We start from the raw sequence: 25584 nt of genomic DNA on the forward strand, positions 1-25584 counted from the left end.
GTGCTTTCCCTTAAAAGCTTGTAGAGAAGCAAACACAGGTTTTAAGCTATTCACAAAGTGACTGCTGAGCATGGAAAACTGCATACAGTGGAAAAGAAAGCTACTAACCCTAGTCATGGAAGTGGTTCGGATCATTTTCCTGCGGGCCTTCTTGGGCTTCCTGACCTCGTCGTCCTCATCGTAAAGATCCTGAAATAGAGAAATTATTAAAATCAATTTCTCTTATATTTTTATAAACAAAGAAAAAAAAACCTCTCTACTTCCTGAATAACATTTGATGTAGACTTCTTTTGTTTATATGGGAGATTTTATTTCTTGGTGTATGTACTATACATTTGTCTGGATCTAAACATTCTCTGGCACGAACCTGGCCGTGAACTGCGTCATCACTGGCTTCTTGCTCTGACGAATAGCTGTCGTCATCGTCCTCAGAATAGTTATCCATATCTGGGGAGCGGTCTGAGGTACGCCAACCACACACACACACACACACACACACACAAACAAACACATTGAGGTATAAGTCTAGAGGAATATATCTAGGCTAACATTAGCAGCATTACACCAAAAAGGTTAAAATTTAAAGTTTTGAAAAGACACATCTTTTCTAAAAGTTCAAAAGACAGAGATACAAAGTGTGAAACAATAATCCAAGATGACTGCAATATCTAATAAAACAATGGTTCTGGTTCTAAAAATTGTTCTGGTCAGGAATTTATTAAGTGAAACCTCCTAAACTTAATGTTTAACATGGTTTTCTTCACTAAATATTCTTCTTACCCTGCCAGTGCAAAGCATAATGTCTTACACATACCAAACTGCATAATGCTAATAAGATGTAAATCAGGCTGTTATTAAATGTTTAGTCCATTTTTCACACATATCAGGGTGAGGCCAAAGGCAGTTTTACATTTTGTGCGGGGAAGGTTTTTCAGTTTTCTGCCTAATGTTCTTCTGTTTGTTAACAGTAGACTGTTTCGGCTACAGGACAAGAATAATGGGCAAAATATATGAGAATACAAAAATGCACGGAAAAGCTCTTTTTGTTTAGTTTTCAGGTCTAATGGTTAATAAATTCTGTGTCATCTGAACTGGACATCATTTTAAAGAGGCAGTTTGTTAGTTTGACAGCTGAGGGCAAATCAGGTGATGGAATATCTTTACTTTTTATTTTTTTGGTAAATGTTAATGCAGACTTCCTTTTGCCCGTCAAACATCCTGTTCTGCGTTCCTAGGTGGGATGGATGCTATTAAAGATCACTGCAGAGGAGAGAAAGGCAAACATCTTTTCTTCCCTCAGAGTGACACCAGTTTAATACTTGGTGCATGAGCTCATCTGTTATGTTAGAGCGGCCTCCCTAATAACATCCAGAACAGCGACGGATCAGCACAGCGGGATAAAAGCACGGAGTCCGAATAGGGCCCAGTATTTCTCCTCAGTCCAGAATTAGAGTTGTGTAAGGTAATAGGCCCTACATCTGTTCAACTCTCAAATCAACATTACAACCATAGCTAAAGAGAATAACATATCCTTGGCCACAGCACAGCCTGGGATTAATAGAGTTTATTCTGTCCTCAGTTGGGAAATAGGAGCCATGTGGAAGGAGGGAAGAAAGAGGCCTGAGTAGGGTGAGCTGGCTAAAATTACAAGCAGAACTTGGCTGGGCAGCATGGGTGCAGGCCTGTCTAACAGACCCAACACAGGCAGGTGAGAGATTGCTGTGCCCACCTGAGGTTTTGGTCTTGCGGCCAGCCTGGCCGCTACCATCCTCGTGGTCGATGGGCTGGCTGGAAAGAGAGTACACGCTGATCTCCGCCACACGCACTGGCGCCTCCTTTACGTTGCTATGGAGACCCAGAATCTGTCCTCCGTCTGTTGGGTGTTGCATCACCTGGACATAGTTCAACATTGAGGCCAGGAATAATTTTTTAGAATCCATTCAAATGACAGGCTGAAAATTGAGGTATAAAAACCCCCACTTTAGTCCTTTTTTGTCCCTCACTGAAAAGTTCCTTATACCTTTCTTTTTTTAACGTTTTTGCTGAGACTTCATGACTTCGATACTTGCTATGCATACGCTGGAGCAGGAGGGATCAAATATTGAAAATACAAACATTTTTCGCAGCAGACAATCAGGATGGAAGAATTTGTCTCTTTACAGAGCAGATAACGATCCCACAGAGATCAAAATGGCTTCTGCCACACTGCTTTACACCAACTGACTACAAGCAGACAGCTATGCTACCTCTAAATAAATCTTCATTAGCACAAAAACTGAATGTCTAGAGGAGCCAAGCCAATTTGTGCATATCACCCAGACAAACAGAATAACACAGTTTACATAAACTGTTTTGAATCAGATGAGAAGGAATGAGCTTTCGTTCCGAGCTCCATCTGTGGGGTGCTTTCAATATTTCACTTGATGAATTGCTGTACAGAGAGTGGGCTCATTTTGCTCAAACGCTGACAGGGGTGCACTTTGAATGTTCCATTCAAAGTCCAATAAGCGACTTCCTCCTACACAATGCTTCGATAGTTTCAGAATGAGGGCACAAGAGGGTTTACGCCACAGCAGATGACAACGCAATTACCCAACAGCATCCAATAATGGCCTATCTAGCTTTATTCATAGAGGTCTGGGAGTTGCTTCATTGCAGCAAGCACCAACAGCACAACAGCTGAGTGGTATTTTAAAATACAATAATGCATTAGTCTGTCCATCAATTGCCGTCCTGGGGCTCCTGCTGGAAAATAACTTTGGAGAGGCACATCAGGAGCTGTAATGAGAACTGTCACCTTTTTCTTTCTACAGATAAATGTAGAACTCAATAATTATGTCTAAACCTAATGGCAGTCTTGAAGACGCCCCCCACCACCACCACCACCAAAAAAAACAAAACAAACCAAAACAAAACAAACACCCCAACCATGGAGCACACTCGGCTTTGTACAGTTTTGAGGGGATGACAGTTATTGATCAGTGATCTTTGCTTGTTTGCAGAGAGTGAATACAGTGGAACGACTGCAGCAAAGTTTCAACGTCTGATATCAACACTGATAACAGAAAAACAAATACGGCCGTTTTGAAAGTCAAATATAGCAGTTTGATGGCCGAAGATACGTGCAGGATCCAGCTGAGCACTGTACTCACATTAAAGGACTGCAATCAAGACAAAAAAAAAAATTCCACTTCAAACAAACATCCAGCTCTCACTCAGGTGTTTCTGCACAGCATGCCTGACTGCACTGTTTTTATACAAGTGCATATGAAGGCAGATCCAGATGGTTCATAATCTCATACGGCAATATGTGTGATGACTGAGTCATCTGAGAAAAAAAAAAACGTGCATCACAGGAGGGCCTCTCTCTCTGGCAACCAAGACATGATAAACAGAAGCAAATAGCCATGTCAATCACTGTGAAAGAAGAATGCCATCGCAGGCTCCAAGCAAAATGAAATGTTCCTCAAGAACAGCTTACAATGAAACAAAAGTAAGTGAGTGAAATAGCTGCCTTAGTTAAGGCACTGTGCAGTACCTCTGCCATATTGATAACTCCCACAGCCAAAGTCTTGTAGCCCAGGATGGTTCGGTTCTTGTAACGTTTCCTCCTCTGCAGCATAATCTGCAGCCTATTGGCATCCCGCTTCAGAAAATGGGGGTACTGAAAATAAGACAAATCAAGTAAGACAAGCAAAATAATAAATTCATTATGTCCTGTAAAACGTAAGAGCTTTTGCTGCATACTTATAAAATAAAACAGTTCTGACTGTTTTTACTTCCAGGCAGTATTTTATCCTGATCTGACAAATGTTTAGATGCCCCACAGATAACTGCCATCAAACGCAGTATATACTGTGGCAACAGGCATATTATTAGTCATCAGATACATCTGGTATTTTACCAACCACTGTGCTCCTTGGACTGCCATTGAAGAATTTAAATTTTCACAACTAGAGCCCATAAATGCATTTATGAGAAAAATGCGTCACTTTTTTCTCAACCTTTTAGGATGTACTTGCCTCCCTCGGAAGTCACACTGTCCCAGATCTTTACATGTCATCTCCATCTTACCAGCATCAAGCCTTCACTCAACATCACTGTAATTTCACCCAGTTCTTACTCTTCTGAACTTGTGCATTTTTATTTTTTATACAACTTTATAAAACTCGTTCACTTAATTTTTTCACCTCTGTAAACTGCATTCTACTATTGCAGTCTACAAATGCCTTAAAAATGTCAATGAGAACAACACAGGAGATGCTGCAGAACTTCGATCTATAAATGGGGTAGACAACAGATTCCACACGCTCTTGCTCCTCAAGTAACCGCCATATTTGTGTGAGAATTCACAGTATAATGTCAGAGCGCTTGCCTGCAGTGAGAATGTGAGCTCCAGATCTGTCTCCATCAGTCCACTGGGTGGGAGGACATACTCGTTTGATCTCAGAAGACGCTTAGAACCCTGTAGGAGACAAAGCAAAGCAAAATGTCACAAAAATGCTAGACAAAAACTCATCACACCCAGGGACTTCCAGGAGTGACTTACTCTTACTTGAAAACACCATAAGCCTGTTCTAAAAATAAAAATGACAGTGTTTGCTGTTGAAACTGGGAACTGTTACACTCCCAAGCCCTCTTGCGGCGCGACTGTCTGTTCTGTGTTGCGGGGGATCCTTTCCGGAGCTGAGAGAAATTGGTGGAAATTTGAAACACCTGGTCAGTGTTCGGCACAGCTATTTAAACACTGCTTTCCTGTGGACATGTGCTGGGGGCTTTGCCTCGCAGCCCTTCTTCATTGCTTAAAACCACAGCTAGAGTTACAGTCGTGGCCGGTGAGACGATCACGACCGGGATGTTCCAATGTGACACTGGGAAGGACTAGTGGTCCAATCCCGGCTCAAAAAATATATATCAGGTAATGCTGACAACAGACTGATCAAAACCATTCAATTTGTTTTTTGTTTGCAGCCACACATTAGAAGCAGCGCACAAGTTCCTAGCAGGAGAGCTAACAGCATGTAGGAGGCAACAGCTTTTCTTTATTTGTTTGCATAGTTTATGATCAACAGCAGTTATGTGAGTTGATAAAAGCTCTGTTGATGACGACGACGTCTTTTCTGTCTGTTTTGCTGTCAGTGTTTAACTTGTTTGGAAGGCTTTGTTTTTTCTGTAACATGACATGTCCTCAACTTGACTGTTGCTTTACAGCTACACTACATAAGTAATGCACATGTGAAGTCGTGCACCCACAGTGAAACTGCGAGGATACAGAATTGGAACTAGTAAGACCATAAATGGCGCAATGAACCGAAATGAGACTTCTGCAAATAAATTAGGTGAAGGACCACAGTGTTTTATTTTAACACCGGTATTGGACAGGTACTTGGTACTGGCAGATATCCAATACCAAGGCTGAAAGCGCTTGTTTGCTTTTCATCAGGGCAAACAAATAACAGTTAAAAAAAAGAAAAGAATCACATACATGAAATCATTAGATGCTACTTGGTTGATAAATTGACTAAAAATCCTTGACACAAAAATCAATGAAGTAAAAAAACAAAAAAAAATCCCAACAAATCACATATTTTGTGTTTTTTCTTAACCGGTTATCAATGCAGACAACAGGGAGTGAGTGTGCATACCCTATTTTAGTACCAGCCTCCTTCACATTCACACATTTATGCAGATTCGCGCCTTGTGGTAGCCTAGTACAAACAGTCCTCAACTCCTTTGCTTCTACTAGGATAAGTTAAATAGCTTGTGCTAATATATTTAAAACAGTAACTCTCTAATCAAAGCATAACACTAAGAAAGTTATTAGTATAAATACATTCACACAGCTATTGTATTACACTTTTTACTTCCACTGATATTCAAGCTACTACTCAAAACCAAAATTAGCTTCATTACCTAATGCTTTCTATTCTTGTAGAGAATTGTCTGTTAAGCCGGTTGAGAAAGTCTCATCACCTAAGCTAGTACTGGGTTCTGGCACAATGATATGGTGACCTAACATTCTCGGGGGATTTAAATGGCACAGGCTGAACGCCGCCTCTTCCCTAAGTGTAACTGTAAAGACAGCAACACACAGCGTGTCCTCAGATGACCTGTCTCAGCCCTCAGCAGTTCCTTAGATTTCTGTGATATGCCTTGGATTAAAGCCTCTCGTGTTTCTTGCCAAATTACAGATTTCCACAACTAAGCGTCTTTTTCTCCCTCTTATAAACTTAAAATTGGGAACTAAAGTGTGATTATGAGGAAATAAATAGCATGTCAAGCCTTTGGCTCCTGATGTTTTGCCAGAGTAGCAGTGCTGTGTCATCCCATTGACAGCTACAAAAATGTCATGAACACTCAAAGCTTAGTTCAGGTATGTGCTCTATCTGATGATAGAATTAAATAAGACTTGGTGAGCAGTATGGAGTAGTGAGGATATCCAGTGTCTCTCTTAATACCCAGGAGAGAAACTCATGGAATAGTCCCACGCAGTGGGTACGACATTGGATCTGACTGTTGCAAGAGCTGCCAAATCATGTAACAGATACCAAATAAAATAGTTGAATGTGTGCTGAGGAATCATCACAAGACACCAGAGGGGTCACTTTACACTGCAATATACTTCAGATGAGATGGCTTGTAAAATCTTGTTCTAAGTGATAATGCGTGGATCTGTCTGTATGTCCTTGTGATTAAGTGGCTTCCTTTTCAAGACATTCTTTGGCAAATTGTACAAATTAAGCTAAACCAGACCTAGCTTTGTCACAGATTCTATTTGCAGCTTTTAAGCATAAAACTTATAGGCACTGTAGACGCTGAAGTAGTTTGCAGCTGATTGTAAAGCAGGTGAAATGACAATTAGCACCTCCGGATCTGATACCACTGCCCTTAGTTACAAAAGGGTGGAATGCCTGCCATATGTTGGGAAAGAGTAGTTGCCTCAAGTCAAGTAGTAAAAGTAATTCACGAGTTTTGTTCACAAGTGGGAAAGAATAGAGTAAGAGACTGACAGAGGAATCTGCAGGTGCTGTAACAGCGAAGATAGAGCTGAGCCTAAAACTCACAGTTTAACAGATGAACTATGGAAACATCCTCTCACATAGTCACAACCTGTTAGTAGTGAGAAAGTACCAAGGTTTTAGTACAAGCAGCAGTAACTAGGTTTCTACAAAGAACCTACTTTGACTGTTTCCCTGGCAACCCAGGAAAAAAAAGAGTAATTAGATGATCGGACTGTTCGTTCATCGTTTTAAAGTTTTAGCAATATAATGGTGCAGATATGTATCACCACAACACACACATGCATACACACATATATTGCATTATACACACTTAAAGCCTTTTGCTATGTTTCTAGTACTGAGCAATCATGTGAAAATAAAGGGTAATAAACTATTTTTCTATGACACAATGTGGGATGGCAGTAGGAAAATCACTTATGTAAGTGTTTAACATATTTAATATGACATTGCCCCGGGGTACAAGAACTCTTTTTCTTTTTTTAGCTTCATAAAATAATTGTTAAGCACTCCACTGTGTCCACATCCAGAACTGGTTTAAGTACTTCTATGTCTTTAAAACTCAATGCAGCAAGAACACAATGCAATGTTCTAGCTTAACTCACAAAAGGCGATAGAGAACAATGTGCATTTAAAAAGCAGAAGGTGAGACACAAAACTTTAAAGGACTGAGGGTTTAAGGATGTTAACCGTTGCTGACTCTTAACAATCATTCATTTCTTTTTCTATCTAACCTAATGGCACGATATGCTCCAGAGAGGAACGTGCTGCCAGTGCCTCGACAGTACCTGCAGCTTTTGTTAAGTATGGATATATTTATATAAAACATTAAGGTCAAATCTCTGTCCAAGTCTGACCTTGTCACTAACTTGAGCTCTATAAAGAGGCCTTATATGCACCCTCATGCTTACTGGCTAGTACAATGAATCAAGGCACAAAAGCAGAACACTCTGAAACTGCATGACATGCATTAACAATACAGAGCCTTGGCAAGGAAAGCTTGTACTGAATGTCCTTTGGCCCTCCCTTTCTCTCATCCTCGCTCCCCTGCTGCACACTTTGACTGTCTTTCTGGGGCCAGATGGGCTATGTTACAGACCTTCTCCCAAGCTTTACAAGCCTGTGAAAACAAGTTCAACTATACAGTCTCAAGGTTTCCTTTTTAGACATTTTCAATTCCCTTAATTGGACCCCCATCCCTTTTTTTGTTGCAGTAATGAGAAGGATTAAGGGTAGGGATGAGAGCTCAATGTGAAATTGTATTAAATAGATTTTAAAGGTTTTGAGGCTTCTGCCTTTACCCAACACAGTGTAAGTCAAACATGCACAAACACATAACTGGATCATATCTAAGTATACTGCAAATGGAAGTGCTTTGGACAACAACTTGCACTAAAATGAGAATTGAATGATGTTCTCCTATCATAATCCAGATGACACTGAGGCCTGCCCACAGCCTCAGTCAATTGTACACAAAAGACAGGAAAAAATTTGGGATCATGGAGTACATACGTAGAAGCAACATATGGAAAAATATGTATTACACGTAGCTACTTGAAAAGAGCCAGAAAAAAAAACAAAAACAACTTTTTGCAGACTAAAATGCAACGTCATCATTCTTTCTGCTTCAGTTTAAGCAGACGATCCAAATGTCTTTACATGAGCTCTGTGCGTGCATGCAGACCACTTAACCTAATGAGGCCCAGAGAAAGAATAGAGAAGGCCACGGACCATGCTGCAGAGACAACCCGATGACATGCAGTAATGAAGCTTTGTCATTTACTGACTGAAAACAAAGCCGTTCCTTTCCTCTGTCATCCTCCCCGACTGTCTCTTTTATACCCTCAATGTCTCTGTTCTCTCTAACCAAACCTGCTAGAAATTGCATTTAATGCTCCAGTTCCAGAGCCATTGTGAACAGAGCTTCGCTCTGCTGTCCTCTGGGCGGCTCAGCAGAAATGGAGAGATTTCACGCTCTGGAGACGGTGTAGCTCATGGATCAAGCCACATGTGGTTGCTTTCTTTCTCCTTCAGGATGACAGTAAAGAGAGGATGATTTGTTCCTTCTAGAACAGAATTGTCCAGTCCAGTACTACATAGACAAATTTTCAATTAAATACATATATATTAAAAAAAAGGGGGGGTACTTTTGAGAATGGGATTTAAAAAAAAAAAAAAAGGTCAAATAACGAAGAGTGGATTTTTTTTTTAAATAAAGTGTCTTTTATATATATATATATATATATATATATATATTAGGGGTGCAACGATATTCGTATCGATATTGAACCGTTCGATACAGTGCTTTCGGTTCGGTACGCATATGTATCGAACAATACAACATTTGTAATTTATTTTATCAATTTTCCTTCTGACGATGCTGTCTGTGTGGAGCGCTCAGTGAATCTGTGTTCGACTACTCCGCCTAGGCTGCACTGTCCAGCGCAGATCCACTGAGCGCTCAACACAGACAGCATAGTCAGAAGGAAGAGCGCAGGGCAAGCTAGCGAGACAGAAGTTAAGCTCTCCTTGCAACAGGCAAATTGACCCTCATTCAGATCTGGCGTTTGGAATTATTTTGGTTTTCATGTGACGTATGACCCTGAAGGTAAGCGAGTCATGGACTAAAGTAAAACAGTATGTTGGATGTGCCATGCAATGCTCAATTACATTGGTGTGAACTAGTGTGTTAGCGCAGTTAGCTTGTTAACGTGTTGGCCGTCTAGCCCCATGCACGGGGCGATCGGCGGTAGCTCGTTAACGGAGATTTGCCGTGTTGTGGCGTTAAGGTCATTTCAACGAGATTAACCTGAATGCACTAGTGGGAACACAACGAATATGACTGCACACTTACGCCGACATCATCCTAGTGCAAAGACAAGTGGAAGCAGACAAAAAAAAGCAAGCATGATACTAACTTTAGCCGAGTCATTTAGACAGCTGTTAGCACATGATTCTCCTTATGCTGCTGAGAATATAGCCCAGAAGAAGCGGATAGTATAGCTTTTATTTTGGAAAGAGACATTTCTCTGTAATAAACTCTCTTTTCCAAAGATGAGTGATTCCTCAATCAGATACAGGGCTTGCAATATCGCTAGCCCGACGATTTTTTCAGTCGGGCTACCAAAATCTATCTCTTCCCTGCCCGTCGGGCTATTGTAGGAAAAATATATGTCAATGCTTTTGCATTCTTTCAGAAATGTAGCTGGGTAATTATGTCATTGGCATCGGTGAGCCACTGTCAATATGTGACATATTGAAGTCGCGTTTGAATTTGCGCTTGTTTTTTTGCTTTCACTTTGCAATCGCGCGAACTGTGTATAGAGAGCGACAGCACTGATCTGTGAGTGATGATAATTTGCGCACCAATTCCTCTGACATCGTCTTATTAATCGTTAGCTTACTATGCAAACATGACAAGTGAAATCTCCCGCAGCAAGCTTAAACATGTGAGAGGTTGATTGCGCAGAGAATCGCTGAGCTTATGTGAGTGCGTGTGTAAAAGCATTTCAGTTCTGCTGAGCCAAATAAGACAGGTCAGGGTGAAGAAGTGACAGCCAAAGAAAAGCTTACCACAAAACGGAGAAGTTATGACAAATCAGACTATAAGGCAAAAAGAAAGTGCAGCTTTATGGTTTCATGGACAAAAGAATTTCTGTGGCTGCAATATGACGAGCTAAATAACCAGGGCTGCACATAAGTGGTCCGCAGGTGCGCATTCGCTGTCAAAATAAAAAACACGCACAAGGGTTGGGGTTAAATTTAAAAACTGTACTTTTGAGTTAAAAACTGTATCCAGTAAGGGTCCTAAGGCTAGACCCCCTATGCTAAGCAAGCCTACCGCAGACATGAGCGAGACAGATAAATATGAAGGCATGCCGGCTCGGACGTCGCCCGGATCAACAAGGTCCGCGTCAGGTGTTGAGGAACCAGGGCACCCTGACGAAAAGTGGGCTACTGGAACAAGAAGGCATCGGTGGGCAAGGGACGAAAACAGGGCGTTGTTGGAATGCTACTACGCAAGTAACCCCGGCGGAAGGGGCTACATGAATAGGATGAGGGACCTATGGATTCTTCGATACCCAACATCCACAATGACGGCGAAACAACTAGTAGCTCAGTGTTCCAACATTCGAAAGAAGGGACTGCTCTCACAGCTAGAGATTGACGAGGTACAACACAAATGCTACGGCAAGGAGGAGTCAGGACGCCAGGTCAGGGGGGAGATATCATCACCCCCACCCGAGATTGGGTACATAGCCCCAAGTGTGATAGGAGAAGGATCGTTGAGTGCGAGAGGAACTGACCTGAAAAATAGGATCATGGCCAAGCTTGAAACCTGGATCCCCCGTAGCCGGTTACCAAGATTACGTGAAGTACCCTCAGAAGGTCTGCTAGATGATGTTAATGCAGCACTACGGGCAATACCTACAACCACGATTACCGACACTAACAAGCTGATCTACAATACGGCAGCAGTGATCAGTGAGATGCTTGGCTACAAGTTGAACAGCCACAAGGGGCAGTACCCTCCATGGAGAAGGAGGCTAGAGGGCAAGATCAAAGTAGCACGGAGGGAGGTTAGCCAACTAACAGAGTTGCAGAAAGGTGCGACAAATAAGGTGCCTAAGAAATACAGCAAGCTGTCCATACCTGAGGCCTTGGAAACTGCCAAGCAAAGACTCACAGCCTTGGCCAGCCGCTTGAGGAGGTACACCAGAGAGATAGAAGGCAGGAGAATAAACCAGCTGTTCTCCACAGAACCAGCAAAGGTGTACTCTCAGTGGCAAGGGAACAATAAGAGAACAGCACCACCAAGGCTGGAGACGGAGCAATACTGGAAGAGCATATGGGAGAAGGATGCAACCCATAACGGCAATGCTCAGTGGCTAGTGGATCTGAGGGCAGACCACAGCGACCTCCCTGAACAGGGTCCAGTAACCATCACAGTGGCAGATATCCAAGAAAGGGTCTCCAGTATGAAGAGTTGGACAGCACCAGGGCCCGACATGGTTCACGCCTACTGGCTGAAGAAGCTGACTGCACTCCACGAGCGTCTGGCAGCACAAATGAACCAGCTGCTAGTTAACGAGAGACACCCGGAATGGCTAACCGAAGGCCGGACGGTCCTGATCCCCAAGGACCCCAAGAAGGGACCGGTCCCCTCCAACTACCGACCAATAACCTGCCTCAGTACTACATGGAAGCTCCTGTCAGGCATCATATCGGCTAAGACGAACAGGCACATGGGTCAATACATGAGCGGGACACAGAAAGGAATTGGCAAGAATACCAGAGGCGCAAAACACCAGCTACTGGTAGACAGAACAATCAGCCGAGACTGCAAGACCAGACTGACCAACCTGTGCACTGCCTGGATTGATTACAAGAAGGCCTATGACTCAATGCCCCACAGCTGGATACTGGAATGCCTAGAATTGTACAAGATCAATGGGACCCTAAGAGCCTTCATCAGGAACTCAATGGGGATGTGGCGTACAACACTAGAGGCCATAGCACAAGTCACCATCAAGTGCGGGATCTACCAAGGAGATGCTCTGTCCCCACTGCTGTTCTGCATAGGCCTGAACCCCCTCAGTGAGATCATTAACAAGACTGGCTACGGATACCGACTACGGAACGGAGCAGTTGTCAGCCACCTCCTGTACATGGATGACATCAAGCTGTATGCCAAGAGTGAACGAGACATCGATTCACTGATCCACACTACCAGGCTATACAGCAATGACATTGGAATGTCGTTCGGACTGGAGAAGTGTAGTCGGATGGTAACAAAGAGAGGGAAGGTAGTCAGAACTGAGGGGATTGAACTACCAGAAGGCAACATTGCAGACATAGAGGACAGTTACAAGTACTTGGGGATCCCGCAGGCGAATGGGAACCATGAAGAGGCCGCTAGAAAAGCTGCAACCACCAAGTACCTGCAGAGGGTCAGGCAAGTCCTGAGGAGTCAGCTGAATGGTAAGAACAAGATCCGGGCCATCAACACGTACGCCCTGCCCGTGATCAGGTACCCTGCTGGGGTAATAGGCTGGCCAAAGGAGGAGATAGAAGCCACTGACATAAAGACAAGAAAGCTCCTTACCATGCATGGAGGGTTTCACCCCAAGTCCAGCACCCTGAGGCTGTACGCTAAGCGGAAGGAAGGGGGCCGGGGACTGGTGAGTGTCAGCACCACAGTCCAGGATGAGACAACGAACATCCAAGAATACATTGGGAAGATGGCCCCAACTGACCGAGTGCTCAGTGAATACCTCAGGCAGCAGAAACCCAAGAAAGAGGAGGTAGACGAGGAACCATCATGGAAGGACAGGGCCCTGCACGGTATGTACCACCGGCAGATAGAGGAGGTGGCTGATATCCAGAAATCCTACCAGTGGCTGGACAAAGCTGGACTGAAAGACAGCACAGAGGCACTAATCATGGCAGCACAAGAACAAGCTCTGAGCACAAGATCCATAGAGGCTGGGGTCTATCACACCAGGCAAGACCCCAGGTGCAGGCTGTGTAAAGATGCCCCAGAGACAATCCAGCACATAACAGCAGGGTGCAAGATGCTAGCAGGCAAGGCATACATGGAACGCCATAACCAAGTGGCCGGCATAGTGTACAGGAACATCTGTGCGGAGTATAACCTGGAAGTCCCGAGGTCAAAATGGGAGATGCCCCCAAGGGTGGTGGAGAATGACCAAGCTAAGATCCTGTGGGACTTCCAGATACAGACGGACAAAATGGTGGTGGCTAACCAACCGGACATAGTGGTGGTAGACAAACAGAAGAAGACGGCCGTAGTGATCGATGTAGCGGTTCCGAATGACAGCAATATCAGGAAGAAGGAACACGAGAAGCTGGAGAAATACCAAGGGCTCAGAGAAGAGCTCGAGAGGATGTGGAGGGTGAAGGTAACGGTGGTCCCCGTGGTAATCGGAGCACTAGGTGCGGTGACTCCCAAGATAGGCGAGTGGCTCCAGCAGATCCCGGGAACAACATCGGAGATCTCTGTCCAGAAGAGCGCAGTCCTGGGAACAGCTAAGATACTGCGCAGGACCCTCAAGCTCCCAGGCCTCTGGTAGAGGACCCGAGCTTGAAGGATAAACCGCCCGCAGGGGCGTGCTGGGTGTTTTTTTTTATATATATATATATATATATATATATATATATATATATATATATATATATATATATATATATATATAAATAAATCATATATATATATATATATAAATAAATCATACATATATATATATATATATATATATATATAAATCATACATTTAACTGGAAATAGTAAAAAAAACATGACAGTACAACTTTGTACTTTAATCTCCATGTAAACCCAGGCTTCATCATGTTAAGTGAGGTCTCTGTTGATGCAATTTGGTCTAAAAACCAAACAAACACTTGTTCATATTCATATATTTTAGGGGTCGTTGTTTTGACAGAGAATTAATTTGTTTAAAAAAAACTGTCCAAAACACTCAGCTTTTTTAAACCTGACATTAAAATCACACACAAAGTAACCTCCATACAATATATTGAACGGAAATGTTGAATAACACCGAATAACACCGAGATTAGGCGAGGCGTGCATGCACAAGCAATCAATGAAAGATACACAATCCGTCTTAAGGTGCTAATGCTACTGCTTAGCATGGTAATGCCAGTCTGCCATTTAAGGAACCTGAGAGCACGTGACTCACCACAGCTTCCTGTTCACCTAGGGAGGTTTTTTCTTTTTAATCAACCAGCAGGATTACTAGCTTGTCTTCTCAGTGTCTAGGCTTTGCAATTACATTCAACAGCATCAAGTAAAGAGGAAGCAGTGAAGCACAGACTCCAGATGGTGACACACCGCGATCTTACAACTGAGCCTGTTATTCCAATCACACTAGGGAGATTAACCCACCCACCTGTATTTTGACAGCTATAGACAGAGAGTTCAGCTCTTTATCCAGTTCTTTGAGGACGACCAGCTTTTTCAGTGTGAGGGTGCAAAGCCTGTGGAAAAGAAAACAACAGAGGTTGAGAAAAAGACCCGAGTAAAGGCACAAGTACAAGAGCACCTTCATTACTTGATGAGGAATCTCAGTGTTCAAGGCTACTTCTATTCAGCTTTGTGTCCCCTTAGGGAAAAATCTATGGCCTTTTTGTAAACAGATGATACACAAAAGTACTGCTGCTTTACAATTCATACTGTCTGGTTAATGGGCAAATTCCTTCTAAAAGATGGCATAGCACAGATGCTTTGACAAGCCACAAAGTACCATTAGTGAAGCCTGCAAATGCTGTTTGAGCATGATAATACACATTAAAATGCTGAGCAGAGAGGCTTATGGGATTCACTGCCGTGTTTATGATTAAATAAGATGAGGAAAAATTTGTTTTTTTGGGGTTTTTTTTAAGTGGGAGCTGTTAAGCTGTGATCCAGGATGGGTGAAATACAACGAAGCAATCGAACACAGTAACACATAATGTTTAATCAGGAAAAAAAACCCCACACAAACACACACAAAGAAAATGCACACAAACACACACACAAAATTTCACGGCTATACAACTATTTCACAATTCTGCTTCCTTTCACCCACACCAGCTCCCCCCCAAGGAAACTTCCCTCTGCAGTGAGATACTCCACAAAAAAGTCAACAACTCTTAGGCCAAGTTTACTAAACTTCCTCCTGACCCACTTTTCCCACCAGCCCTGTTGGATTAAATTGTGATCAGCTTGAGCCAGAGATGCAGACAAGAAAGAAAAACAAATCAATCACTCAATTTTTTTTTTCAAGAGCCACTTTGCTATACTCACTTCATCCAGGCACTTCCTGCTAGACGACTATGATTCACAAAGACTCATACTGTTCAATACAAAGAAAAATGCGGTGTTGCAGATGACAAAAATGGAGTGGTTGTTTATTATTCCATGCAGGAGGATGACGAACACTGTTTGTTTTTTTTGTTTTTGTGTCTTTACTGCTGCTAAAGGCTCAAAGATAGCTTTAACAATTAAAATAACAGTTTAAAATAAGATTTTAAGAACAAATTGTATAATAACACTATAATTTATTATACGGCTTCAAATGAGATAAAGACCAATAAATTCCAAGGGAGGTTTTTCCAAGTGTCCCAAAATATTTATACACATTCAATTATGAATTAAAAAATATATCTGAACAGGTCACGAACTCAGTGTTCCTGTGATGACTCTCTCTAGGCCCACTTAGTGATGACAGTCCACTTGGCTACATAAAGTACCTCATCTGCCTTGGAATAACAGTTGCAAATCTATTTGAGGTTGGAGTAATTAAATGGTAAATCTTCTAGGTAATGCACGGATTCAGCTTGCCTTCCTGTGAGAATGACTCATCAGTCGGCCATAGCTCTCTGTCAGGACACAAGGAGAGAGAGAGAGACCGAAAGTAGGGCTGATGGTTTAACAACATCTCTATCCCATCACAGCTATCTCTCCTCGCACACACTCATTCTCCAGACTCTGATTCACATGTAATCAAAACAGCTTCAGGCGCTGAAGGGGGTCACCTAGGGTACTGGGAATTTTTTTTATTTTTATTATTATTATTAGAAGTGTTATCACCACTCCTGCCTGCCAGTGTGTTGTGTTGTAAGTGAAACTCATGGCCATCTGTTGTGGCCTGGTGCCAGGCTGGCCCTGTGCTCCTACATAGAGCCAGTTTACTTTGCCACTCAAACTGTGATTTCAGTGACAAACCAGGTGTAGCACAAAAACACTAATCAGTGTGGTAAAATAAGTAGTACACAATGATTCAAGGACATTTTAACTAGTTTCAGAAAAGATTGTGACAGTGTGTGATTTAACAGAAGAGGGGGGGGGGGGGGGGGGCTGCTATTTGTGTGTGGTCTCCCTTCCACTTAGTAGACACTGGCACACGCTCAAGATAAAAATAGGGGCTTGCAGGAGCCCTTCACAAGTTGCATTAATCCTCCCTTTTTTTTCTTTCCCAACATTCCCACATTCCCAGAGAGACCCTGGGGTGGAATCATAGCACGCCTGTCTGTGCCAAATGGGACCAAAGCAAAACAGTGTTATCAATCCATAAGGAAAGGCAGGGTGAGTGCAGAATTTATAAAACAGTCTCCAATTCAATAGTTCTGTGAACAGGCAGTGGAAAGGAAAGATAAGTGACATATTTTCTGTTTCCCAGTTGATAAGAGTCCATGAAATTCCTTTCAATTTCAATGCTTGTGCTGGTTCAGCCAATAAACTGCCTGCTAAGCTTTTCTGATTGAGTTATCATTGTGATACACTGAGTTTATTTATGCTAGAATCCTGGTTATAAGGTCTTTACAGGCTGAGTTTGAGAGGGGATTACAGCCTACAAAATGACTGGAAGGTTGAATCGACACCTGCTCAGACAGTTATTTGATAAAAGTTGAATGTTAGGAAAGGATTTATACATTTGTCGTGTATCTACCATAGCAGTGACCTTCACTGGTAGACTAATGAGCCCTGTCACATCACACAAACTGTTCTGAAACAGCTAAAGAAACACAAGAAGAAACTCACGGTTTTGACCTGGCATTCAAACTCTATACATCACATCATTTTTACCTTCAACAGAGAAGAGTGGACTAAGAATGCTAAGTTCAAATAGTGCTATGCGTAAAGACTGTACAAATCCTAGCAGGACGCTTAAGTTCACCAATGACTTCCTTTCAAATGGCACGTCAAAAATGATGTCACAACTGCTGGAGCGTGGTGGCTTTGGTATAATTTTGGCTGCTTCAGCCCGGCTGGTATGTCATCACTCAGCTGCATGAGTAATGCTTCTCCATCTAAGTCCATTAGCGCGCCCAAGTCACTCACTGCACCATTACTAACTGTTAACCTTTTCTGCCTCTAAAGTAGAGCAAGGTCATTAGATTGCATGGCCATTTCCGCCTTTTAGATCAAGCAGACGTTCAGATATCATCAAGGAAATCAAAACTATGGAGGTGGCAAATGTTTCCATTTGTGTTAAGCAAGTAAAACTATCCAGACAAGCAAGGAACTGTTCAGACAAGCAGAGGAAAGATAAAGGATTTGCATGGAAATCTCTGTAGCTGAAATAGCAAACACAACAAACCTTGCCAACTATAAACACAACCTCATTTCTCTGGTAGTTTATTGCCAGTCATCAATTTTTTCTGGTCTAACCATGGAACTAAAACTGTATTACTGCAATGAGAAAAATCAATATAATCAACACTTCTTATGAGACAGATGGACGCTGTGAACTGGCAAAAAAAATGTACCTTATAGATCAAATGTTTCTCTTTGCTGTATTTGGTTTTAGGTTTAACCAATCTTTTCTAATTTTCCTCGGATGCAAAATAAACTGTGAAGTTGCTGTTGTAAAAGACGGTCTGTCTGTAGCTACACTTGAATCCTTTCACTTTTATCTGTGTTGGACAAACAAAACAACTTATCAGGCAGTCCACTCAAACAGTTGTGGCCAAATATTTGGTTCCAGATAAGAGCCCTGTGATTGTGGGTTGTGGAAGGGTTTACATATCATCTTATCTTTTCTCTCTGCTAATAACAAATAAAGGTACAGAAGTAAAAGACACATTTGAAGTTTTAAAAGTTCAGTTTTGTATAAGAATAATCCTTTCAACCTGTCCCAGAATAAGGAAATAACAACAGAATTTGCAGAGTCATAGTCAAGCCAATCCATCTCTACCTCTAAAGACTGAATATTTCGGTTCACCCCTTATCAAAGAGATGTATGAACATCAGAGGAAAATCAATTTTGAGAGGTGGATTAAAAGGTGGACAGCAAAGTAGCAGTCAGTCAAACACATATTCTGCACCGCTAATAATTCTTTTTGTTATCTACTCTCTGCAGCCAGGCTGGCTTTCTTTCACGAGGAGGCCTGACACAGGTTCCTCTGGAGTCAGCTCTTTGAGTTTGACACTTTAGTAAAATTATATGACTGTGTGGAGACTGCTTATGTCACATACACTCTATATTTCACTGACTTCAAAAGGTATTTAAAAAAAAAGAAACTAAAACTCAAGACTGGAACCCCATGGACCTTAGCTTCCCATCACAAGACTGGAAATGGACATGCACCTTATGATTGGTCAGTAATCCGATTCCTCATTTCGATCATTCTTAGAAATCTGCGTAGACTTAATTCATTCCAAAGTCTCCTCTCTTTTTGCAAGAATCTCAGTAAAGTTGTTCAACATTCATTAGCTTAAACTCAAACACAATCTGTTCAACTCGCCGATTTAGAGTGCAAGTCATCAAAGGATAAATGTTACTAAACTTAAGTCATCAGTCAATTAAAGATAAGCTACAGGAATGATTGAGTATGCCATCTTAGAAAGAAAAACTGAATCACTCAAAATAAAAAAAACAAAAACTGGAATTAGTGCATGTCTAATGGAAATCTTGGGGCTGAAAGTATTTATTATTTCCACTGTATGCAGTTCCACTGTTAGGCTGACAACAATCAGCTTACTACAGAAAAATACATCATCACAACATCAGTTAAGTGTATTTCTGGCGTGAACGGGCGTTCATTCTGTCTACATCAACATCTTTGAAAACTGGTTGCCCAACATGTACTGCCCCTTAGGAGTACATGCAGTTACTATCACCAAACTATTCCTGGATATCTGTATTTGCATGTCACAGGTGATAAGAACACTTCTAAATTTCAGAGCCTTTAAAGAGCCAGCAGCTAAAGTAATCAAAATTCCAAGAAAAATAGAAGCCCTATTTTGATAACGGTGCTTGCGCAGGATGACTCTAGCTGGGTTTTCAGCTTCTTCACGTTTTTCCAATGCACATTCGTATCAGTTGAAATGACAAACACCCGTAGCTCTTCAATGCTTTCTAATTTGGACAGTTTTTTTTCCAGTGACCAAAAAAAAGAAGAAGATCTAAACATATACAGGACCATCAAAAGGTTTATTGTGCAAATATGGACATGCTTCTTTACACAAATGAATGTGCAAATGTGCATGGTGCTGAAAGGGAGGCAAACAAAACCTCTGAATTTAACTATATGCTGCCTAAACAAAAACACACTTTTGTAATTCATCCTGTAATCCCTTGGTCAGCATTCTAGTTGATGTTTTGCCAGTTCCATGCCCTCGGATCACTGCACAGCAATTGTCAGTGGCACAAAGCAGAGGGAAGTGGTAGATGGAGGATGAGTGATGTAACAGAGTGCTCAATGAAAAAAACAGTCTATGGTGGATATGTGCTGGGGGGCTTCCAGATAAGGGGGGGGGGGGGGGGGGGGGGGAGAATGCTTTTAGTGGGTTTAACGTATTATTTTACGTATTCTCTGCTGAGATTTAAATGCAGTTGCATTCACTCTAATAAAGCACCGCTGAGCATAATGCAGTGCATGAAATTCTTAAGAAGGCTGCATATGGTACCAGCTTATACATGGGGGACTGACAAAAAGCAAAATTCTCTGCAGTCCATGTCCCTGAAGAGAAAAGCTACAGCACTGCGTTCCTCAACAACACTATTATTTTTTCACATCTGGTTGCATAACTTAACCCAAATAAAAGTTACGCTAGTATAAAAGCTACTTCTACTTAATATTTCATTCACTTACAGCAAAAAACAAGGAAAAGTCTATTCATCAGAGGGTTCGCTTATGGAACTCCTGAGTTTGTCTGGGCCACAAACCAATTATGTTCTCTGTCTTTTTAATATTTTATTCATCATCTTTCAATCAAACTGCAACGAAAGTGAAAAGGCACAAAACAAAGCCCTGCATTCGCTGATCTAAACTCCAACACACCCACTTAAAAGTTCTGTTTCACATTTGTTAAAGTTTAGACAAATATGACAAAGCAATAGAGGCTGCAAAGCAGTGGCAAACGTAAGTGTGATACGACATTTGAAAGTTGCTAGAGTATTTTTTAAATACAAATATAAATTATGATTGATGAGGACTAATACATGAGACCAAATATATTAGTTTAAACAAGTTCAAAAAGTAGAATGTGCCATGAGAGCTTAGCCTGCACTTAGGCTTGCATGCAAAAGCTATTTTAGCCCCCAAATATCTAGTTGTTTGTGCCAGATGGCCATATGCTGGTTGGGCTTTAATTCCCTGAATGAAATCTTCTGATGGTCACAGTGACAGAGCAGGAAAAGGCTTTGACCAGACAAAGGGAACAAGAGAAGCAATTAATCTGGTAAAACCTGATTTCTGTAGTATTTGTGTGAGGAAAAACACACATGGCCATAACAATATAAAATTGGAAGCAAACATATCTTTGATAAGACTGTCTCTTCGTAGAGTGGTGTGTATGGTGCCAAAGAGGTTTTAAAGCTGCAGTCATAGACTTTGGGGGACCGTGCTGTCTGTCCATTTTTATACCAGCACATTGTTGAATGTCAAAAGGCCAGAACTGAGTCAGACATTACAGAGATGGCAGCTTATCCCTTAACAGAGGGGTGTACTACAAAGCGAGATTAATGACTTAGTGAGCTATGTCAAGATTAAAGTCAAGAGTTTTCTGTGTCACAAAAGCACAAAAGCAGCTCTCTTTACCTGGCTAAGTTATGCAGAACATATATCTTTTTTTATCCACAACATGTTATAAGTGAATTATAGATTTTTTTCCTGCTGGATGGATGGATGGATGGCTGTTAAGCCATCCCTTTCTAAAACCACTGCGAGAAGTGCAAACTGTTTTTGTTGCACTGTCACAGGAATATGCATGTATACAAATGGTGATGCAGACAATGTATTGATCAAATTACACTTGACTCTAATCGGCTGCTAAGTATCTTTTACACCCCTGGAACTACTACTAGAACGTAGAGCACACACCATGAATACTGCCTCATTAACACTAATTTTAATTTGATCTGCCAACCAACTGAAGTGCTTCCCACATCTTTTATTAGGCGCTGCGACAGTAATATATAATATTTAAATGTATCCAGTTTAACGCTTCAGACTTCTAATGTGCAGCTGTCACTGTAGAAATAAAGAACAGCACCAAGAGTCCACTCAGCCATAATATAATTAACTTGAATTTAAATGTTTATTTTACCACCCGGTGTCATAAATCCCAAGATAAACACTTTTCTGCAGAATTAATCTCATCTTATTTATAACAGTGTTGCGTTATATTATGTTAAAGATCCTGATAGAATTTTAATCACACGTTTATCATCATCACCATCATCTGCTCAACTGAACATCCCTGATTGGAGCTTGGTGCACTCACAGGGATCGTTTTTCATGTAAGAAGACTCATATAATCTGTGAAACTCCTTTTTTGTGAGTGTGCAAAGGCCCTAAGCAGAAAGCCTGGCTAAACCAGAAAGGATCCAAGATGGCGCCAGAAAGGATCCAAGATGGCGCCGCGTATGGATGCCCTGGTGCTTCAGTGCGTTACTTTTGTCTTGTTTTTGTGCATTTCTTCTGTGTCTGGGCACTCCTCTGGATATTCTTACACCAGAGAAGAGCTCCTTAACTGCAGGACTACAACGCCTGTGGATTTATTTCCAATATTTGTCGCATCTGCGGCAGATTTACTGCTGACTCTGATCAGGAAAGTGAGACGTCGAAAGAGAGGTAAGCGAGCCGGCGTACTCGTGCGTCTGAGGAAACGCGGACTGAGAACGGCCCTTCCTGGGATCTTCCTTTCTAATGTACGCTCACTCTGGAATAAGATAGACGAACTGGCCCTGATGAGAAGCATGAACAGAGACTTTGCCTCCTCCTGTGTCTTATGTTTTACGGAGTCGTGGCTCAGTGAGGACATCCTGGACTGCGCGCTCAAGCTGGAGGGCTTTCATCTGCTGCGCGCGGACCGGCAGGCCGCTCTCTCCGGTAAAACCAAAGGTGGAGGTGTCTGCTTCTACATCAATAGTGGCTGGTGCACAGATGTAACAGTGATTGCTCAGCACTGCTCTCCCTCTCTGGAATATCTTTTTATTCACTGCAAACCGTTTTATTCTCCGCGGGAGTTTGCTTCATTCGTATCCTGGCCGCTGTTTACATCCCGCCAGACGCGGATGCGCGAGCAGCTCAGTGCGCACTCGCAGAGCAGATTCTCCACACGGAGCGGACATACCCGGACTCTCTCATCATTGCTCTTGGGGACTTTAACAAAGCCAATCTGAGCCATGAGCTTCCGAAATACAAGCAGTATATTAAATGCCCGACCAGAGAGGAGAGGACATTGGACCACTGCTACAGCACGATCAGCGGGGCCTATCGCGCGGTGCCGCGCGCTTCACTCGGACTTTCTGATCACGTCATGATCCACCTAATCCCCGCGTACAGACAGAGGCTGAAGCTCTCCAAACCTGTCGTGAGGACCAAAAAACTGTGGAGCAACGAGGCTGTGGAGGAGCTTCGCACGTGTTTGGAGACCACAGACTGGGACACATTGAAGGCTGCTTCTAACAGCTTGGACGAGTTTACGGACACTGTCACCTCCTATATCCACTTCTGTGAGGACAGCATTGTGCCATCACGCACCAGGGTGAGTTATAACAATGACAAACCCTGGTTTACCCCTAAACTCAAAAAGCTGTGGCTGGAAAAGAGTAAGGCGTTCAGAAGCGGAGACAGGGACTGCTACAGAGAGGCCAAGTACAAGTTCACTAAGGAAGTGGACATTGCCAAACATCAGCACTCTGAGAAGATGCAGCAGCAGATCTCAGAGAATGACTCGGCCTCTGTGTGGAAAGGTGTTAGGAATATTACAAACTACAAGCCTAAAACCCCCCACTCCACTGACGACTTGCTCTTGGCCAACACCCTCAACGACTTCTACTGTCGTTTTGACGAGCCATCAGGCAGCCTTCACACCTCCAACGACCCCAACAATAGAGGCACTTTGGACACTCATTCCCCCACCTCTCCCCCCTCCATAGAGCCATCACCACCTTCAAACTGTTCACCTACAACACCCCCCTCCTCACCCCACACAAAAGAGGATTTCACACCACCTCCTCCGACCACAACTCTTCATATTCATGAAGCAGATGTGAGGAAGCAGTTTAAGAATCTGAATGCTCGGAAAGCTCCCGGCCCAGACGGTGTGTCTCCTGCCACCCTCAGACACTGTGCAAACGAGCTGGCCCCAGTGTTTTCTGGCATCTTCAACTCCTCACTGCAGGCATGTCATGTGCCTGCCTGCTTCAAGTCCTCTACCATAATCCCTGTCCCCAAGAAACCTAGGATCACTGGACTAAATGACTACAGACCCGTGGCTCTGACATCTGTGGTCATGAAGTCATTTGAGCGCCTAGTTCTCTCCCATCTCAAGACCCTCACGGCCCCCCTCCTGGACCCCCTGCAGTTTGCATATAGAGCCAACAGGTCTGTAGACGACGCCATCAACATGGCCCTACACTTCATCCTGCAGCATCTGGACTCCCCAGGAACCTACGCCAGGATCCTGTTTGTGGACTTCAGCTCTGCCTTCAACACCATCCTTCCAGACCATCTCCGAGGCAAGCTTTCCCAGATGAATGTGCCTGATCCCATCTGCCGGTGGATCACTGACTTCCTGACGGACAGGAAGCAGCACGTGAGGCTGGGGAAGAATGTCTCGGACTCCCGGACCATCAGCACCGGCTCCCCTCAGGGCTGTGTTCTTTCTCCTCTGCTCTTCTCCCTGTACACCAACTGCTGCACCTCCACCCACCAGTCTGTCAAGCTAATCAAGTTCGCAGATGACACCACCGTCATTGGGCTCATCTCTGACGGGGATGAGTCTGCCTACAGGAGGGAGGTTGAACGTCTGGTGTCCTGGTGCAGCCACAACAACCTGGTGCTGAATGCCCAGAAGACAGTGGAGATTATTGTGGACTTCAGGAAGCACACAGCCCCACTCCCCCCCATCATCCTGACTGACACCCCCATCACCTCTGCGGACTCATTCCGCTTCCTGGGTACCACCATCACCCAGGACCTGAAGTGGGAGCCCACCATCACCTCCGTCATCAAGAAAGCCCAGCAGAGGATGTACTTCCTGAGGCAGCTGAAGAAATTCAACCTGCCAACACGGACGATGATGCAATTCTACACTGCAATCATCGAGTCCATCCTCACCTCCTCCATCACCGTGTGGTACGCTGGAGCCACTATCAGGGACAAACAGAGACTGCAGCGTGTTGTGCGCTCTGCTGAGAAGGTGATTGGCTGCAGACTCCCATCTCTGCAGGACCTGTACACCTCCAGGACACTGCGGCGTGCAGCCCGGATCTCAGCTGACCCTTCTCATCCTGGACACAGTCTGTTTGACCTGCTGCCCTCAGGCAGGAGGCTCCGGTCCATTCGCACCAGAACCTCTCGCCACAAGAACAGTTTCTTCCCCTCTGCTGTTGGACACATGAACAATAACCACATGACTGTCCCCGCCACTAACACATGACCCTACGCTGTGTCACTGCATCATTTCATGTCTGGCACTGATCACCACCTGCACTCATGTATATATCTTTCTACGTAGCACTCTTAATTCTTATTCTCATGTATATATCTCATGTATATCTCATGCACATATCTTTCTTTCTACATA

General features: G+C 43.1%; 1 protein-coding gene across 4 annotated transcripts in view; it reads right to left on the reverse strand.

The window, feature by feature from the left end:
• The window catches only part of LOC309720373 (phosphofurin acidic cluster sorting protein 2), a 52462-nt gene that overhangs the window by 16329 nt on the left and 10549 nt on the right, over positions 1-25584 (reverse strand). For all 4 annotated transcript variants that reach the window (XM_082557235.1, XM_082557236.1, XM_082557234.1 and 1 more), the window contains exons 2-7: positions 14951-15038; positions 4376-4465; positions 3539-3664; positions 1730-1892; positions 368-459; positions 109-189 (exon numbers count right to left, since the gene is read on the reverse strand). In XM_082557235.1, the coding sequence (XP_082413361.1) occupies positions 109-189; positions 368-459; positions 1730-1892; positions 3539-3664; positions 4376-4465; positions 14951-15038 (640 nt within the window). The remainder of the gene's footprint in view (positions 1-108; positions 190-367; positions 460-1729; positions 1893-3538; positions 3665-4375; positions 4466-14950; positions 15039-25584) is intronic.

The sequence above is a fragment of the Aulonocara stuartgranti genome, assembly GCF_965226115.1.
Source record: "Aulonocara stuartgranti genome assembly, chromosome: 13".
Taxonomy (NCBI): Eukaryota; Metazoa; Chordata; class Actinopteri; order Cichliformes; family Cichlidae; genus Aulonocara; species Aulonocara stuartgranti.